A 19104-nucleotide genomic window follows, 5' to 3' on the forward strand; every position below is an offset into this window, starting at 1 on the left:
ATTAGATTACAGTAGTACACAATATGCTAAAATGACATGGAAAAAAGCAGGATGAATTTTTAAAAGAAACTCAAGCAAAACATTTTCTTTGCTATGTTTTGTTATTGCATTTGTGCAATATGAATTAAATGCAAAAATTCACTCATTTTAATCCATCACACAGGGTTGCCAATTGTTCTGTACTGCCAAATGTCCCATGACCAACTCTCGAAAACAGGACGGATGACATTCACAGGATGAGCCAATGGCACCATGACATACATTTCTGTCAAAAGCACGTGGTAGGAGATTGCTTTTGTACAACTGCTTATCAAGCACAGATATATGCTCCTTAAACTCTCAATTTCATGAACCAGTTATCTTTATCAATGTCCTGTACCTTTCAAACCAGGTCTTGATACTGTTAGCCAGACTCAGCTGCGGGTAAATTTGGTTGTTCCTCATGTACACCAGAGTTCCCAGCAATCTCTCTCGTTGCTCACTCAGCAACATGGTCTCTTCGTCTTCCACACCAACTCTCTTAAAAAGACTGGTCCAAGTCTCATGTTGTGGGATAAGGCCCTTTGCCAATAATTCATCATAAAGAGTCCAGGCAGTTCTTGGATCACCGTTTAGCATGGCTGCAGCAATTATATTGCCATAACTGCGAGGCGATGGGGTCACAACCTGTAGAGATGACAATCAAATCAGATGACAACACAGTCGCTGTCACAACACTGGTCTCCACTTTGCTGCGGAATGATGAAAATGTGTAGCAAAACGTTAAAAAACACAGTTTATTTACTTTCTTAAGGTCTTGTAGGAGACTGATAGACTCTCGCCATCTTGCCGTGCGGCTGAAAGACTTGATGAAGAGGCTATAAGCACCGGTATCCAAAGAGGGGAAGCTGTCTCGCATAATATTGTAGACGTCAAATACTTCTTTGTCATGATTGCCATTCACACATATTGCCAGATACTGCAATAGGATTTTATAGGAAATGGTTCCTGTTTCTGTGGCAAGAAATGATAGAAGAGACCTAAGGCAAAGCAGACCATACAAGAATTTGCAATGAATCATTAAACATGAGTACCGAATGACAGGAGCTTATTTAAAAAGCGGGGATGATTGACAAGAGTTTATGTGTCACATAGACACCAGTTAGTCCTCTTACTTGGCAATATCTAACTCGGCCCCACATTTTAATAGTGTCGACAACATGCTTGTGTCAAATCGTTCTGGACTTCCAAGAGACTCCTTAAATTTCTTCCATTCCTCAACAGATAACGGCTGGTCAGGAGGCTGCAGTTTTCCTTTAAAACAGATGAGTCTTGATAAAATACACATGAAAAAAACTCAATAACGGATCAAACATATTCTATAATTGCAGGCTCAAAAATAAAACAAGCTTTAACCCTCGCACCGCCTGTATTAATTACACAGAATATGTAACAGGACGGTAATACTTGATGGATTCTTGAAAGTTCACTTTGCCCTACCTTTCCTCGCGAATGTGTCCTCGTTATGATTCTCTTCTGGGGGGAAACCTGCCTTTCTCTTCAGCATCTCTGCAGTCCTTTTCGCTGTACCAGCAGCGAACACGTATTTGGAGATGGGAACATGTTTCCGTCGAAAAAAGGTATTGCCCTCCCCATCTGTTACACTGTCCCAAGACTCGTCTGTCTTTTGTCTAACGGCGCTATTTTTTAATTTGCTCTGCAAATGTGTCTGCCGACTGTTGTGTCTGCTCAATTTTTGGCCGGAGCTCCAGTCCATGGAGCACTTCAAGTGTGCCGTGTTCGACAACGCAAGTAACATTAAAGATCCTTGATTAATGAAAGGGAATGGACACCTAAGGCACCGCTTAAGGCTTAGTATCACACTGGACCCCATGGTCAGTTCGCTCTTCTTATGCTTCGAACTGAATAACGATCTTGAAATCCCAATATTTATTTAAAAAATTGTAAACAAACTGTAAGAATGCAAATTCTCCCACATAGCTCAGCATAAAACCGCCGCATATTAATAAACACGGTGAAAAGGAGACAACCCAAACAATGTGTCGTTTTAAACATACATATGTCCGACTTGCACGTGAAATCTCTACTCAAATTGGAATTGTGGTATTTTTCACCGTTTGTAGAACAGCATAAGTTAGCTGTGTCGCGTGTATGGCGCAATCAGCATGCGACAAGAGGTGACCGAAAGGAAGTCTGTCACCATACAAAGATTTTCACAACAAGAAACACTACATTCCTAATATATTTATTTTGAAAAAAGTCACTTTTAACAGGAAGCACAGTTCAATACAACCTTTCTACTGAGGTACCCTTGCAAGTTTCAGGAATACCATGATTTCGACAACTGAGTTGTGAAAAACAATTTGGATGTAGTTTGGCAATCTTTTGAAAACACTCATGGCGAAAAAAAATCGGAGTGAGTGGTCGGATATTTTAAAAAGGAGGCTAGCAAAAGCAAACAAAGGTAAGTGCTAATGCTAACTTCGGCTTGCTGACCTTTCATTTTGATGACCGATCAATTTTCATTTACCTCGTCTGTTTTTGTTGCCGCCCAGATGAAAGAAGCCAAGAAGAAAAGAAATCTGAAGAAATGGATCTCTTCGGCAAATACTATTCCGAATGGAAGGGCGGAAGTGACAAAAACAAATCCTACAAGAATATTCCTCGATTCTACTTTAGGGTATTAACTCTGCTCACAAATACATTCGTGGACGTCTATCTAATATGAAAATTTGTTCATCAGCGGTATCTATCTATCTGTCTATGTCTGTCTATGTCTGTCTGTGTCTGTCTCTGTCTGTCTGTATGTCTCTGTCTGGGTCTGTCTCTGTCTGTCTGTCTCTGTAGGGATGTGGCAAAAGTAAACTTCCCCATTGTGGGACGAGAAAGGGCTTTCTGATTCTGATTTAAATATGGGGCTTTAACTTCACATGAGAGCTCAAATAATCAACTATAAAGTCAAAGTCAGCTTTATTGTCAAATATGCTAATATGCATGACATACAGCACAGATGAAATTAATGTCCTCTCGGACCCAGCGTGCAAGACATGCAAGGCACTTATAACGTGGCTAAAAAAGACATACAATTGACAACAGACAATACATGTAATTTCTGTATGTAAAGTGAGGTAGTGTCGTATGGAAAGTGAGGCAGTGACGTATGTAAAGTGAGGTAGTGACATATGTAAAGTGAGGAAGTGACGTATATAAAGTGACGTAATAAGTATAAGTTTAATTCTAAGTGATGATTAATTATTACGAATGAGTACACATTAAATGTGTGCTATTTTAAAAAATGGGTTGGTTTTATTTTCTTGACAGCTGCCAGCGGAGGATGAAGTTTTACTCCAGAAACTGAGAGAGGAATCTAGAGCGGTCTTCCTCCAGAGGAAGAGTAGAGAACTGTTGGACCACGAGGAACTCCAGGTAGCACAAATTGACTCGCATTGCTTCTAAAAACATTTCAAAGAGCCAATATTTACAAGGTGAGATGCATATATTTAGACTACGAAACAGGAATTCCAAACGGAATTTACCTTTTTAAACTAATGGGTCGGAATGGAAAGCAAAGCCATTATCAACCTCCCCAGGAGTTTTCCTTAAACCTGTTCCTTAATGCCCCTTCCAATGTGTGTGGCTTATTATTCTTTTTCTGTATCACTGTACGACGTGCATTACTTTAAAAGTGATATATATATAAAAGTTACACCTGTTTTTTTCCTGTTTGTCCGCCTGTCTCTCTGTAGAATTTGTGGTTTCTGCTTGAGAAGCACCAAGTGCCTCCAGTCAATAGTGAAGAGGCTATGATCAGTTATGAAGCCTATCTGGAGGTGGGTGACATGGCCGGGCCCAAGTGCAAGTAAGTTCAATGAAGCAGTCGTTAAATAGCAGCTGATGAGAAAAGACTTGTGTAAATTAATTGTTCATTTATTTGATGTTCATTAAAAACACTCATGAACTATTTTGAAGCTATTATTAATTCTATATTTAGACAGTTTTTGTATTTGGTTGGTTTGAAGTACCTGCAGCAATTATTGAACATGCATTCAGCCAAGACACACATTTTACAGTTGTACTTATCACACACAAACAATGGGATTCTTTGACTTAATCTGAAGCTAAATAAATACTACTACAGAAAGTAACTGGACCAATCGAGCATATTTCTTGCCCCAGATGTATTTAAATCTAAACCTAATTAAAATAAAATCTGCAGAGGCAGTTGAGTGGTTAGCACGTTGACATCACAGTGCAAAGGTCATGGGTTCTGTCTCTGTTCCAGCCACCCTGTGTGGAGTGTGCATGTTTCCCCCAGGCCTGCATGGGTTTTCTCTGGGCCTTCCGGTTTCCTCCCACATTCCAAAAACATGCATGGCAGGCTGATTGAACACTGCAAATTGTGCCTATGTATGATTGTGAGTGCAGATGGTTGTTCATTTCTGTATGCCCTGTGATTGGCAATGAGTTCATGCCAGAAGACAGGTCGAATAGGCTCCAGCACCACCCGTGACTCTTGTGAGGATTAAGCGGATAAGAAAATCAATGAGTAAATGAATAGTATATCTAAGATCTATGCACCAAGAATGAATAATCAGCCACCACGTTTTTTACCCTCAGTAAATTCTTCACAGCCAGAGTTTATGCCAAACTGATCCACAGTGACCCCTACGGCAGGATCTCAATCATGCAGTTCTTCAATTACGTCTTGAGGAAAGGTATAACTTTCTCATCATGTCTTCATTTTGTTTGATTCTGCAAGAATTATAATTTCAATTTCAATTCTAGACAGTTGTTGGATAATAAGACCCAACTTAATAAATCCATATTGTGTTTAACCATTTTTATTAGTCTATCTTTACCAATTGGCTGTTAAACACGCAGTATAAGTTGTCATAATGCATCGAATGAGTCCCACGATGCATCATTGAGTGGAAGAACTAAAGCCCCAAATTGTATACAGTCTGGCTCCATCAGACCCGGATTGGCCTGAGTCTCTATGATGTGGCGGGACAAGGTTTCCTCAGAGAGTCTGTAAGTATTCCCTCTTTAATTCATAGCGACAGAGAAAATCTGTTCCCTTTAAAATATGAGGATCATAATAATGGTGGCTGAATTCAAATCTCAGCTCCAGCCTTCCAGTGTGGAGTTTGCATGTTCTAGTCTGGAATTTCTTGCAAATTCCGAAAACATGTACATTAGGTTAATTGAAGACTCTAAATCAAAGGTGTTAAACTCAAGGCCAGATCTTGGGCAAATTGAGCATGTACACATTTCCATTATCAAGTCTCAATATAAATCAAGTCTAAATCTAAATTTCTAATTGTCAAATGTAATCAATCCATTGTGACATCAAGCTGTGGTTCTTAACCTTGTTTGAAGTACAGAACCCAACCAGTTCATAAGCACATTCACCAAAGACACAAGTTTTTAAAAGTCATACATTGAGCGAACCAAATTACCCACAACACTGAAACAACAAGCAATGTAATTTGATCGTCTGCAGCTAGAGATGCATTACAATTAGTTATGACATTAGCGTGTCATGACTAATTGGCATGTTGAGCCAGGTATATCTTTGTCTTTGTTGAACCCTGAGACTGATTCACTGATCGAGACTGATCGAACCCATGTTAAGAACTATTGACATATTGCAAGCACTATCTCAGAATCAGAATCATCTTTATTGCCAAGTATGTAGAACACACAAGGAATTTGTTTCCGGTAGAACACGCTGCACTAGTATCTTGGTACGGATTTAAAGGACAACTGACACCTTCGGAAAAGTTGCGTCCATAATTTGTAAAATCACTTCAAATGACTTCTACTGAGCGCATTTTACAAAGATTCCATCGCATATAGCTATATTTTACAGACTCGCACTGAATATTCATGAAGACTTGTTTTCGAGTTGATTCGGAACGCCCCTGACCGAGAAAGCGACACGCAATGCATTTTGAGTACTTTTTTTGTCTGAAAACAGCGTGTTGATCGTGAAATTAGAAGGAAAACGACACAAATAACGCGATGATGAATTGTTGTGTGTCGCAGCCAATTGCGGTAACACGCATAAAGAAGGTGTAAGTTTACACAAATTTCCAGCGGACAAATCTGAACTCTCTGAAGCCATTGTTTTGATTCTGGAGCAAGGCGGTTTGTGAAGGAGTATCCTGGCGTGACGTCACGAACAAGTGGGCGGGACTTTCTGAATCTCCCCAGTTTCAAGCTCATTTTGTGGCAATTTTGGGACACTTTAAGTCATTTATTTTTCATTTATTGGTGTTTTGCATTTGACTATATAAGCCTGCTTGTTTTGGGTATTTTAGATGCTATGAAACGTTTTTCTGATGACAGTTAGGAAACAAAAAAATTGTGTCAGTTGTCCTTATTACATTAATGTCAACACCGGCAGAACAAATCAGTAGTCTTGAATTTTTATTCAAAAGATACATATCCAACGATTTATTCCGCACTGAATATGTAAAATGTGTTGGTGATTAACAATTTATAAGTTTTTTACAAAATTCACAGTCACCATGGCCCTCTTAGGGAAACTAACTACAATATGACCCATGACAAAAGTTACTTTCACACCCCTGCTGTAAATTATCCACACGTGAATGTGAGCTTTGAGCTGCGACCCCATTGAGCTACTAAAAATTGAATAGATGGATGATACTAGTAATGATAATAAACATCATAATATAAATAGTTTTTTTTGTAGGATCTGGAGAACTATATTTTGGAGTTGATCCCCACACTACCTCAGTTGGATGGACTGGAGAAGTCATTTTACTACTTTTATGTTTGTACTGCTGTCCGCAAGTTTTTCTTTTTCCTCGACCCTCTTCGTACTGGTGAGACACCATTTATAGGTTTATTGATGTATCATCACAAACTGAATTTGAAGCATTTATAGAACTACTACAATATGTGTGACCTATTTAATGTTCATATCTTTTTAATTCATATAGCTATATAATTCAAATAGCTTTCATCACTTTGCAAGTTATGTGACTTTCCAGCACAGATGCAACCTGGAAGGCATGTTGTTTGAACATACACCGGAATAGTTCGATTGTTGACAAAATGCACAAAACATTTGCTAAACACGAATGTGAGAGTCATGCCGAATGCTACTTGAACACTTTTCGCAACACAGTTACAAATAAAGTCAATACAGTTTATGTATTTATAGTCGGTTCTGTCCAGCTACATCAGAGTGAAACAACTTTGAGAATGAGCTACCATATCACACACATGGCACATACCGTGTTTTCCGGCCAAGAATTTGCTCCTGAGTAAAAGCCGCACTAGCTATAAAGTGAATGTCTTTAAATTAGGTGCATCAGATTACCGGGCAGACAGTTTTTTTTCATGTTTTTTTTAAATTGAATGCTTTTAGGTATGCCTTAGGTACATGGAAAATATGGTAGGTGAAAGTGTAAAAAATGAACAATTAAAGCAAAGAAAAAGAAGATTCCATGTCTTTAGAAGCTACAGTACACACAGGAAGAAATATTTTGATGCAATAGCAATCATATTTTTAAAATAATTTTCAAGTAGGAGTGAAACATCACAACTAAATTTTCAAATTGCTGCTGTGGACTGCAAACTTCCCCATCGTGGGACGATTAAAGGTTTTCTGATTCTGATATATTCCTTTCAAGAGCAGATTGAAACATCAATTATAGTGTGTGAAGAAAAACTGTTCATAATCTTTTCTGTACTTGAGTTACCCTATTTTCCGCACCACAGGATGCACCTTCAATGAATGACCTATTTTAACTGTTTTAATGTATAGGGCTCACTGCATGATGAGGCACATAGAATAGAAGTTACAATAGTACTGTAGATAGGGTTGCATTATGCCTCCACTAGTTGGAGCTATGCTAAAGGGAACGCAATAAAATATAATATAGCTTAATGTATATAGTGCTTTCTCAACTGCTATAGCTGTAAACAAAGCACTTTAAGCATCATTTAAAACACTACATATAAAATATCAGACTATTGATCCATATACTGTATAAGGCAAATTGGTCTATAAGGCCCGTTGTCGGCTTTTGAGAAAAATGAATGCTGTTAGGCGAGTCTTATGATGTGGCGTTTATTTTTCTTTTTCAGGGAAGATTAAAATCCAAGACATCTTGGCGTGCAGCTTTCTGGATGATTTATTAGAGGTAAACCGTGATTTTCCTTTTTTAATTTAGTTTTTAATCCTGTGTTGTGTGTGTGTGTGTGTGTGTGTGTGTGTGTGTGTGTGTGTGTGTGTGTGTGTGTGTGTGTGTGTGTGTGTGTGTGTGTGTGTGTGTGTGTGTGTGTGTGTGTGTGTGTGTGTGTGTGTGTGCGCGTGTGGGCGTGTGCGTGCGCACTCATGAATGTGTGCATGTGTCCGTGTGCACAATTTAATAACCATTAAAGGACAACCAACGTCACTTTTTTGTTTCTTAACTGATATCAGAAAAACGTTTTATAGCATCTAAAATACCCAAAACACACAGTATATTTTTGACTGGCTGTGAAATGCAAAACACCAGTAAAAATGACTTAAAATGTCCCAAAACAACTTCAAAATGACCTCGGAGATGCCGAGTTTCAGAAGGTCCCGTCCCCTTATTCGTGGTGTCCCCCCAAGACATCTTGCCTTGCTGGAGAATCAAAACAATGGCTTCAGATTCGGAGAATATGCTTTCTTGTTACTCATCCAGTTATGAATATGATTCAAATAATTCTGAAGATGAAAGCATACATGTTTGCAATTGATTAAATAATTTATTCTGTGCCATTTTGAGGCAACATTGGGGGGGAAATGGATCACCAAAAAAGAGGCAGAAAATGGCGACCGAGCTCCTGTGAGGAATTAATCAGCCCGTTTCCACAGGTTGATAAATTCCTTATATGGAGCTTGGTCGCCCTCTTCTGGCTCCTTTTGGTGCAACATGATGTTTTCAGACCAAACAAGCACAGCAAAATGCATTGACGTGATGGAAGGACTGCTACAATGTGTCCTTTTTTTTCGGTCAGGGGCGCTCCTTCAGTGACGTCACGTACGGATCATCACCAACTCAAAAACAAGACTTCCGGAGTATTCAGTGCAAGTCTTAAAACGTAAAATATAGCTATATGCGGTGGAAACTTTGTAAAATACGCTCAGTAGAAGTCATTTGAAGCCATTTTACAAATTATGGACACAATTTGTCCGGAGACGTCGGTTGTCCTTTAAAGGGGAAGTGAACCCCATATTTTCTCTGAAGAAGTATATGGGCACCCATATACTTGATCGATATATGCATATACATATATCGAGAGCCACTTGCTCTCGATCAAAAAATGTTCAGCTTCAGAAAACATAAAAGTTATGATCGGTTGTTACCTGACAACCAAGTATCTATAATGTCGTGTTCAACTGACAGAAAGAAAATAGGCGGCTTTAGCTGCTGAACTCATTCCACCAACACAATCTTAATAATTTTAGACTAGTGGAGGCGCAAAGAATATATAAAGAAAACTAAGGGGTTATGTGCATCCTCTTAGTCGTACCCATGCTGGTTTTGCTCAAACCCTTGTTTAATTTCGTTGTTAATCAATCATATGTTTTCACGTTTTAAAAATCCAACCTCTTGTAGATAGTCTATTGTATTTGATAAATATTTGATTGATTTATGACAGAAAGGTCCAACCTTCAGTTTCGTAGGTTGATTGGGTATTCTAAATTGACCTACGGCGTGACCACAAGGGTAAATGGTTGTATTAAGTTCATCCTGTCTACTTGATATCTAATTTAAAACAGATTCTTTTCTTACAAACAGTGTATTGTAGGTGTTCAAATACCTGACATGTTTCAGCGTATACTTCCGTCTTCGTCAGAGACAAGGGGATATCCTTAGAAGTATTTCTGGTCTCTCTTTTCGTTTAGTCCATAGTTCAAAGTCAAAGTCAGCTTTGTTGTCAAATATGCTAATATGCATGACATACAGCACATATGAAATGACTGTCCTCTCTGACCCAGCGTGCAGGCACTTATAATGACTTTAACAAACATAATAAACACGAAAACGCCAATTTGCCGGGAGAGAGAGGGGTGCCGTTAACTATGATCTTCATTCCATAATAGCTGTGCAGAGCTCACAAAGTACTTGCCAATTTTTTTTGGAGTGTGTGTTGGAAAATGCACATCATTTGTGTTGGGCAGGAACCTTTAAGTTGACAATTTGTTGTTGATAATGATAATAATAATGCTTTGAGATATGAAAATGCTATACATTGTTCTCGGAGGAAAACACAAGTACGACCTAAAACGCAAACGTTCCTCCACATTTACACCTGTTGTCTATTTGAGATCTTAGTAAAAGATTAAAATTGTGGTGTATATCATGTGCAACATGTCTGCAAACAGTACGCGTAATCCGTTGGTGGAATCATGCAATTTTGGGCCTGTTATTTGAGATTTTAGAAAATTAGGCTCGAAGTTGCTTGACTCTCTACTCTGATTACCTATTTAAAGAATTTATTAGCCTCAGGGTAAACATACTTTCCCACCCTGAACTAACCCTGCTGACAATGCTTGTTCCATAAAAAATCAGGGAATTGTGTCAGAGTTGTCTGGCTATTGTTATGACTTAGATGAAAGTGATAGCACATGAAGATATCCAATTAATTCTGGCTACTTTTTCTTGCAAGCGTATGTATATTTTTCTCATGCCTTGCGGTTCCACTTGCCTGTCCTTCTGTCTTTCCAGTTAAGAGATGAAGAGTTGTCAAAAGAGAGTCAAGAGTCCAACTGGTTCTCGGCACCTTCGGCTCTCAGAGTCTACGGTGAGTTTTACATTTTTCCTCTCAAATTATTTGTTTCTAGTGGTTGAATTTTCTGTGGACAAATGTATGGTTTACATTGTATTCTTTCAAAACAAAGTTATTTGGATGTTCTAGTGGAAAATCAGCTCAATACACATTCTGGCTTTTGTGCCTAAAGTTTCTGTAATTGTTGTCTTTGTGTGACAGGGCAGTACCTCAACCTGGATAAGGACCATAATGGGATGCTAAGCAAGGAGGAGCTGTCACGTTACGGCACAGCCACGCTCACCTCAGTCTTCCTTGAGCGAGTGTTTCAGGAGTGCTTCACTTACGATGGCGAAATGGTACATATCTTGGAGTCTTTTTATTTTGGCTATTCATTCACACTAAACTACAAACACCCAAAGATGACATGGAAGGAAAAAAAATGTTCCCTCGCAGTGTTGCCTCCACTCAGTTTTTTGCATTCCCTGTTAGTTTTCGTTTTTTTGCAAGGGAATCCTCTTTTTCGTGCGTGTTTAACTTCTTCCAGTTCACCTTTTGAGTGAAAGTAACAAAAATGTTATGTTTTCACCCATGAATGAGTTTATTTTACATTCATTTTGGATTAGATGTACCTTTATTCGTCTCGCAGTGGAAAAAATTACATTTCACAGCAGCAAAGCTATGAAAGGAAGAGGAAAGGAAAGAAAAAAGTATAAAAACAAAATACAGGAGCTGCTGGAAAGGCAGCCACTCTCGCGGTGCTGTCTTGAAGTAAAAAAAAAACAAAATCACAAATAATATGACAACATAATCAAAAAGACACAGACAGTCATTCATTCTTAAAGGACAACCGACGTCACTTTTTTGTTTTTTAACTGACATCAGAAAAACGTTTTATAGCATCTAAAATACCCAAAACACACAGTATGATATTTTTATTCAAATGCAAAACACCAATAAAAATGACTTAAAGTGTCCAAAATCTGCAAAAAAATTGAGCTGCGAATTGGGCATTTTCAGAAAGTCCCGCCCCCAGTTCGTGACGTCACGCCAAGACGTCTTGCATTGCTGGAGAATAAAAACAATGGCTTCAGATTCCGATAATATGCTTTCCTGTTACACATCCAGTTATGAATATGATTCAAATAGTTCTGAAGAGGAAAGCATACATGTTTGCAATCGATTAAAGATTTTATTCCGTGTCATTTTGAGGCAAACGGGCAGGGGGGAATGTCGCACCCAAAAATGGCGACCAGCTCCCGTGAGGAATGAATCAGCCCGTTTCCACAGGCTGATAGATTCCTTTCATGGAGCTTGGACTCCCTCTGCTGGCGGCTTTTGAATGTAACATCAAGGTTTTCAGATAAACAGTACAGCAAAATACATTGACGTGATGAAGGACTGCTGGACACACAGAAACGAACGACCATTCGCATTCACAATCACATTTAGGGACAATTTGGAGTGTTCAATCAGCCTGCCATGCATGTTTTTGAAATGTGGGAGGAAACCAGAGGACCCGGACAAACCCCACACAGGCCCGGGGTGAACATGCAAACGCCACACAGGGAGGCGGGAGTGGGATTTGAACTCACAACCTCTGCACCGTGAGGTCGACGCGCTAGCCACTGGTACACCAGGCCACTGAACGAGTTGAATTTTATTTTATTTTGAAATTGGCATTGGCGCCCTGGTAGTCGAGTGGTTAGCACACCGGCTTCACCGTGCAGAGGTCGCCGGTTCGCGTCCCGGTCCGGCCTCCCTGTGTGGAGTTTTCATGTTCTCCCCGGGCCCGCGTGGGTTTTCTCCAGGTCCTCCGGTTTCCTCCCACACTCCAAAAACATGCATGGCAGCAGATTGACCACTCCAAATTGTCCCTAAGTGTGAGTGTGAGAGTGACTATTGTACGTCTTTGTTTGCCCTGCGATTGGCTGGCAACCAATTCGGGGTGTCTCTCCAGCACCCCCCGCGACCTTAATGAGGAATAAGCTGTACGTAAAATGGATGGATGGATGGCATTAAAATGTCTTCTCTACATCAACATAATCTTCATTTGTGGTTTCTTTGGGAGATTACTTTGCAAGCACATTACTTTGTTCACTGTGAGAAACTTGGTTGTTGTTTTGTTCAACTTGTTTTTCTTTTACCAGGATTACAAGACATATTTAGACTTTGTGTTGGCCTTGGAAAACAAAAAGGAGCCAGCGGCGCTGCAGTATATTTTTAAACTTTTAGACATGGATAATCAAGGGTACCTGAATGTCTTCTCCCTCAACTATTTCTTTAGGGTAAAAAAAACTAATGCAATCAAATTACCTTTATGATTAATATGCCTATTTATCAAAATCATGTCACTTGGTCAATATGCATTTTGTTTGTTTTGTTGCTAGGCCATCCAAGAACAGATGAGAGTGCACTGTCAAGTGCCTGTCTCCCTCCTGGATGTCAAGGTAAAGTCTCACACGTAACTTAAACTTTATTTTATGCTCCTGTCGAGGAATTTCTGACAGTACATTCTTTCCAGGATGAGATCTTTGACATGGTGAAGCCTAAAGACCCCTGTAAAATCACACTCCAGGACTTAGTAAACAGTTGTCAGGGTGACACGGTCACCAGTATCCTGATTGACCTCAATGGCTTCTGGACATACGAGAACAGAGAGGCACCTGTTGCCAATGACAGCGAGGGCACAACCACAGCCAATCATGATGACTCCTAAACAAAAATGTTGGTGGTTTTCAGCCCCAGTTCACACAAATGCATGTTTTCCCCCAGGGGCCACGCTATTAAAAAGCAAAAATAAAAACATTGATGACATTTTATTGCATTTAAAGGACAACTGACGCCTCCGGCCGGACAAGTTGTGTCCATAATTTGTAAAATCACTTCAAATTACTTCTACTGAGCGTATTTTACAAAGATTCCACCGCATGCATATAGCTATATTTTATGTTTTAAGACTCGCGCTGAATATTCAGGAAGTCTTGTTTTCGAGTTGATGACGATGCCTGACGTGACGTCACGTCTGGAACGCCCCTGACCGAGAAAGCAACACACACTGCATTTTGGGTACTTTGTTTGGTCTGAAAACTTTGTGTTGATCCGTATTGATGGCGAAATTAGAAGGAAAATACATAAATAACGCGATGGTGAATCGTCGCGTGTTGCACCAAGACTACTATTTGATTCTAGTTGACACAAATTCCCAGCAGACAAATCAGCCCATTTCCAACAGAGCTTGGGCGCCATCTTCTGCATGTTCTGGGTGCTACACATCAGTCCTGATGCCTCAAAATGACCCGAAGACTTCTTTAATCGATTGCAAACATTAATGCTTTCCTCTTCAGAACTATTTGAATCCTATTCATAACTGGATGAGTAACAAGAAAGCATCTTCTCCGAATCTGAAGCCGTTGTTTTGATTCTAGAGCAAGGCGAAGACGTCCTGGCGTGATGTCACGAACAAGGGGGCGGGGCCTTATGAAACTCACAATTTCTGGGGTCATTTTGAAGTAGTTTTGACTAAAAATATCAGCATGCGTGTTTTGAGTATTTTAGATGCTATAAAACGTTTTTCTGATGTCAGTTCGGAAACAAAAAAATGGTGTCGGTTGTCCTTTTAATCACCAGTTTTAAGCATATGAACAGTAAACAAAAGTAACTCCAGTACTTCAACATTTTATAAAGACAAAATTATTTCAATTTACTACTCAAGGGCAACCAATGAATGTAGTATAGAAAATAACACAGGGAAAAATTGCCCCCAAAGGAATAATGAAATTGCCAAGAAGTATTTGTAGAAGGCATTTACTCTGTTAATATGGAAATACCACTAAACAAGCAATGGTGAGAAACTGGTTAGAATAGCTAAACTGAACATGAGGTTCTTTACTTCTTATGACTACATTCTGTTTGCGTCTCCAACTTGGTAACCCCCTCTTTTTTTCAAAAGCCGGACTCTTCCCCGTGCCTGTAAAAATGATTATGGCTCACAGGAAAACATATAGGCACAACATTTTTTTTACCTGTAAGGACCACCATGTTAAGATGTTTACACTCCTCAATGCTTTATGGCTCTAGTACGTCTGGGTTTAGATCTAAATCTAAATTTCTCATTTTCACTGGATAAAAGTACATGCACTTTCTGAATTTTTCCGAAATAAATGTCCATCTTGACAATGCTGCGGTATCTTTATTTCACACTCAATGCATTTATAAAAGATCCAGCAGCCCAAGAAAATGACATCATCGCAACTAGTGAAAGTGGTTAAAATTGAATGTGTGTTATGTGGCATGTATTATTTTATAACTTCAAGTTACCTCCGCATGATTGCCTGCCTTTGCAGAAGCTCCTTTACTTTTTGTTCTTCTACCTTCTTCCTCTCATAACCTTTCTGGTTTAAATATCAAATTTCTCCATTGTGGGACAAATCGTTTTCTTATTATCTTAGTCTAGTACTGGACTACCTATCATCTTCATAATAATGCAGTTGCTTTGTATCGGTCACAAGAGGCAAAACTATGAACACAATGGCGACATAAGTAGCTTTATTATGTCAAAATGAAACTCTGATGAGAAAAAAACTGAAATCCGATGGATGAATGACATCATCTGGTCAAGATGCATAGACAACATACAGTATAGGCACTGAAATATCTCAAACGGAGAACAAATCTGCATTTGTACTGCTACATCGAATGGTGTTAAGACCTTTCTGCTGCTCTCCTTGTCAATTAATGTTCGTTGGTAATTTTTTTTTTTTTTTTTAGAAATCCAGCTAGACAATTCGCTGATGCCAACGCAGTAAGATCAACCTGTTTTACTCCCGTGTTAACTGAGTCCTGTTTGAGCAAAATGCAAGCATAAAAACATTATTAAATAATAATTATTACAAATAAGTAGATTAGCATTCATCCTCGTCACGAGTAAAGAGGTCTTTCATTGTCAGGAAGGTAGAGGACAAGGTACTTTGTTGTTTGGAGTGTTGAGAGCTGCTTCAGGCTCGTGATCAAAGGACACATTGACAAAAGAAGCTCCTTTCGCTACTGGCTGCTCAACGGTTGACGGAGTCAGATCTTTCATCTCCCTCTTTCGCTGCTCCGCAAATTGATGCTCTGCCTCATCAGCGAGACGGTTCTCCTCCTCTTCTTCCTCCTGCTGTGGGACCACACCATCATTTAAAATACTGTGAGGCGAGTCACACATAAACAAAGCTAACGTGGATTTCACCTACCTCTTTCTTAATACGGTAGTACTCATCAATGGCATACTGGTATTTCGGAGCAGTAATGCCGAAAAAAGAAGCAAGTTTCTCCCCCATGTAGTCACACACTAAAATACAAACACACAGTAAATCTGACAAAATTGTCTATGTGCCATCTGGTTGTTACTTGATATAAATGCGGTGATTATATTTTGCGTTTTTTGCCCCCCGCATTTTTTTTTAAATCACCATTTTTTTGTGAGAATCATTTTAGAATACAACAAGAGAATATCCAAACTGGCAGATGTATATTCTCTGACACAGTTGACCCAAGTCTTTAATCCAGCACTGACATTAAAGCAACTCCAAACTTGAAGTCTGCACAGAAAGTAACCAAGGATAGCTTCAGTGGATATAAAGTCGAAGCACTCCTTTTCCAGATTTTTGGAAAATAAAAAAATGAGACTAGGATAAATCCTTTAATAATAATCATCATCATTCAATCTGTACAACTCAAATGAAAAAAAAATCAAAGCTTTGAAGAGAAAATATAAAAGACATGGGCTGCATAAATATGCACACCCTCAAACTAAAACTTTGTTTCACGCGGTTTTTATGACAAAACTCAGCTTTTTTTTAGGAACGGAGGTGTCCATGTGTGTTTGCCATTTTAATGTCATTTGCCCATTCTTTCTTGTTTAAAAAAGAGCTGTGTCTGGGTGGGCATCATTTTAATAGTACATCCAATTCATAGCATTGTCACTGTTGTGCCACGGTTTCCTGATTTGATAATTTATCGTTTCATTTTTACGACCACAAATATCTGAGTAACAGAGCTTTGTAGGCTTGTTTAATATTCCCTCTGTACAGATTCCAAGTACTGTATGGTAATTAAATGTAAAGGGTCGTGTGCACATCATTTAAAGGACAACCGACGTCACTTAAAAAAGTGACATCGTTTCTTAACTGACATCAGAAAAACGTTTTATAGCATCTAAATTATCCAAAACACGCAGTATGATATTTTAGTCAAATGCAAAATACCAATAAAAATGACTTAGTGTCCAAAAACTACTTCAAATTGAACCCGGAAGTGGCCAGTTTGAGAAGGTCCCACCCCCTTGTTCGTGACATCAAGACGTCTTGCCTTGCTGGAGAATCAAAACAATGGCTTCAGATTCAGAGAATATGCTTTCTTGTTACTCTTCCAATTATGAATATGATTCAAATAGTTCTGAAGAGGAAAGGATACATGTTTGCAATCGATTAAAGAATTTATTCCATGCCATTTTGAGGTATCTGGGGGCGGGAAATGTAGCACACAAAGAGGCAGAAAATGGTGACAAAGCTCCTGTAAGGAATTAATCAGCCCATTTCCACAGGCTGATTCCTTACATGGAGCTTTGTCGCCCTCTTCTGCCTCTTTTTTGGTGCTACACGAAGTTTTCAGACCAGCCAAGTACAGCCAAATGCATTGACGTGATGGAAGGACTGCTACAATGTGTCCTTTTTTCGGTCAGGGGCATTCCTTCGGTGACTTAACGTGAGGCCTCGTCACCAACTCAAAAACAAGACTTCCGGAATATTCAGCGCGAGTCTTAAAACGTAAAATATAGCTATATGCGGTGGAATCTTTGTAAAACACGCTCAGTAGAAGTCATTTGAAGCCATTTTACAAATTATGGACACAACTTGTCTGGAGACGTCGGTTGTCCTTTAAGGTTGTGTTACCTGAGATAGTTGAGGTGGCCATTCTCCACATGTGGAACCAAAAGTATGGACCCCATGTTAGTTTCGACTAGAAAACAAACACGGGGACAATCTTAATAGAAAGTGGCATCCGGTTTGTTTTCTTTCATTCACAAGATCACAAGTCTCTCATAAAAAAAGAGAGATAAAGAAATGTAAAGTCAATGACATTATAAGATAAATCAATCTAAACCTGGGCCAAAGAGCCGTGATTGTCTCACAAACAGCATGCGTGAAGTGCATTTTATTGACGTGTACTGACTTACCGTGTCCACATTAACCGCCTTTTTCTCCGCAGGCTCCTCTTCCTCTTCGTCAGTACTGTACTCTTCCATTGTTTCGCCACTAGCAAAGTAGATGGTCCTGCGGGGAAGCTTCACTCTTCCTTGCTTCACACCCGAGTCACCCATCTCCATTTTCTCGAAGTCTTCCACTTCGTCTTGAGTCTTAACAAGCACACACACGCCCTATTTAGATACTGTGCATCTTTTAGTGCAGTCCAAACTGCAATACCTTTTATATCATTGTAATAATCTCATTTCATTATGTCTCACGTTTCAAATATGCAACACTTTGTTATATGCCCACGTATGCTAGAACAAAAACAAAGCAAAATCAAAACCATAACAAACAACTGAGGGGAAAACGTCACCGATGGATTGAATGAATAGTAGTTACGACAAATCATCCCAAACTGGCGTTAAAACGATACATACACATAATGCAAGCTAAGGACGTGATTCACAACATGTCAGTCGACTTCGATCAAAAATGAAACAACACAAAACAAAGCCGTACGTGGACTCACCTTATTACCTTCCATAGTTCGTCCCAATGAAACGTTTATATTAGTTAAATACAATGAGAGGTCTGCCATAGCACGAAGCACACTTGGGTTCTTAGACCAACCTCGATGTTGTTACTGTTTATTGAAAACACAGATATAAAATGTACATAGAGATGTGTAGGGTGCAATCACCACCGCCATATTTGTTGTGGCAGAACTGTCCTGTAAAAAACTGTAGCCCACATTTCTCCCGCCACCGACCGGTGTGGGAAAGTTAAAGGGGTTACAAAATTATATTTCGTAACGTACATTTATAATAATAATAATAATAATAATAATAATAATAATAATAATAATAATAATAATAATAATAATACATTTCATTTCTGAGCAGCTTTCAAAACTCTCAATGTCACTTTACAATCACAGGATAGGTTTTTCTGTGGCATCAAAAACGTATTGTTAATAATAATAATAATAATAATGCCACATTCAAAAGGGCGGCGCCGTTAGCGTACGATTCAGCGGTAAAGCGTAGTTTGTGTCAATCTCTAGTCTATGGGTACACTCTGCCTTCTTCTTCTT

The 19104-nt window shown here is 39.1% G+C and overlaps 3 protein-coding genes across 5 annotated transcripts in view; 1 reads left to right on the top strand and 2 right to left on the bottom strand.

Moving 5' to 3' along the window:
• The window catches only part of prorp (protein only RNase P catalytic subunit), a 17328-nt gene extending 15180 nt beyond the window's left edge, over window positions 1-2148 (bottom strand). Inside the window, exons 1-4 of one of the 3 annotated variants that reach the window (XM_089005229.1) lie at window positions 1480-2148; window positions 1155-1293; window positions 785-1019; window positions 380-666 (exon numbers count right to left, since the gene is read on the bottom strand). In XM_089005229.1, the coding sequence (XP_088861355.1) occupies window positions 380-666; window positions 785-1019; window positions 1155-1293; window positions 1480-1873 (1055 nt within the window). In that variant the 5' untranslated portion in view covers window positions 1874-2148. The remainder of the gene's footprint in view (window positions 1-379; window positions 667-784; window positions 1020-1154; window positions 1294-1479) is intronic. The other 2 variants (XM_089005228.1, XM_089005227.1) reach the window with 2 other exon arrangements.
• Window positions 2149-2256: 108 nt separating this feature from the next.
• On the top strand, window positions 2257-14960 carry ppp2r3c (protein phosphatase 2, regulatory subunit B'', gamma). The gene is made up of 13 exons (XM_089005230.1): window positions 2257-2464; window positions 2556-2680; window positions 3322-3426; window positions 3747-3859; window positions 4618-4715; window positions 4961-5031; window positions 6722-6854; window positions 8125-8180; window positions 10740-10815; window positions 11002-11138; window positions 12930-13067; window positions 13170-13229; window positions 13304-14960. Exons 1-13 carry the CDS (start codon window positions 2398-2400, stop codon window positions 13496-13498), a joined length of 1374 nt encoding a protein of 457 aa, XP_088861356.1. The 5' UTR covers window positions 2257-2397; the 3' UTR covers window positions 13499-14960.
• A 350-nt stretch (window positions 14961-15310) lies between these two features.
• Window positions 15311-18683, bottom strand: fam177a1a (family with sequence similarity 177 member A1a). The gene is made up of 5 exons (XM_089005232.1): window positions 18541-18683; window positions 17999-18178; window positions 17715-17781; window positions 16014-16111; window positions 15311-15937 (listed from the first exon to the last, which is right to left on the bottom strand). Exons 1-5 carry the CDS (start codon window positions 18607-18609, stop codon window positions 15725-15727), a joined length of 627 nt encoding a protein of 208 aa, XP_088861358.1. The 5' UTR covers window positions 18610-18683; the 3' UTR covers window positions 15311-15724.
• Between the last annotated feature and the right edge of the window lie 421 nt (window positions 18684-19104).

The sequence above is a fragment of the Hippocampus bargibanti genome, linkage group LG09 (assembly GCF_051943395.1).
Source record: "Hippocampus bargibanti isolate YZ-2025 linkage group LG09, ASM5194339v1, whole genome shotgun sequence".
Lineage (NCBI taxonomy): Eukaryota > Metazoa > Chordata > Actinopteri > Syngnathiformes > Syngnathidae > Hippocampus > Hippocampus bargibanti.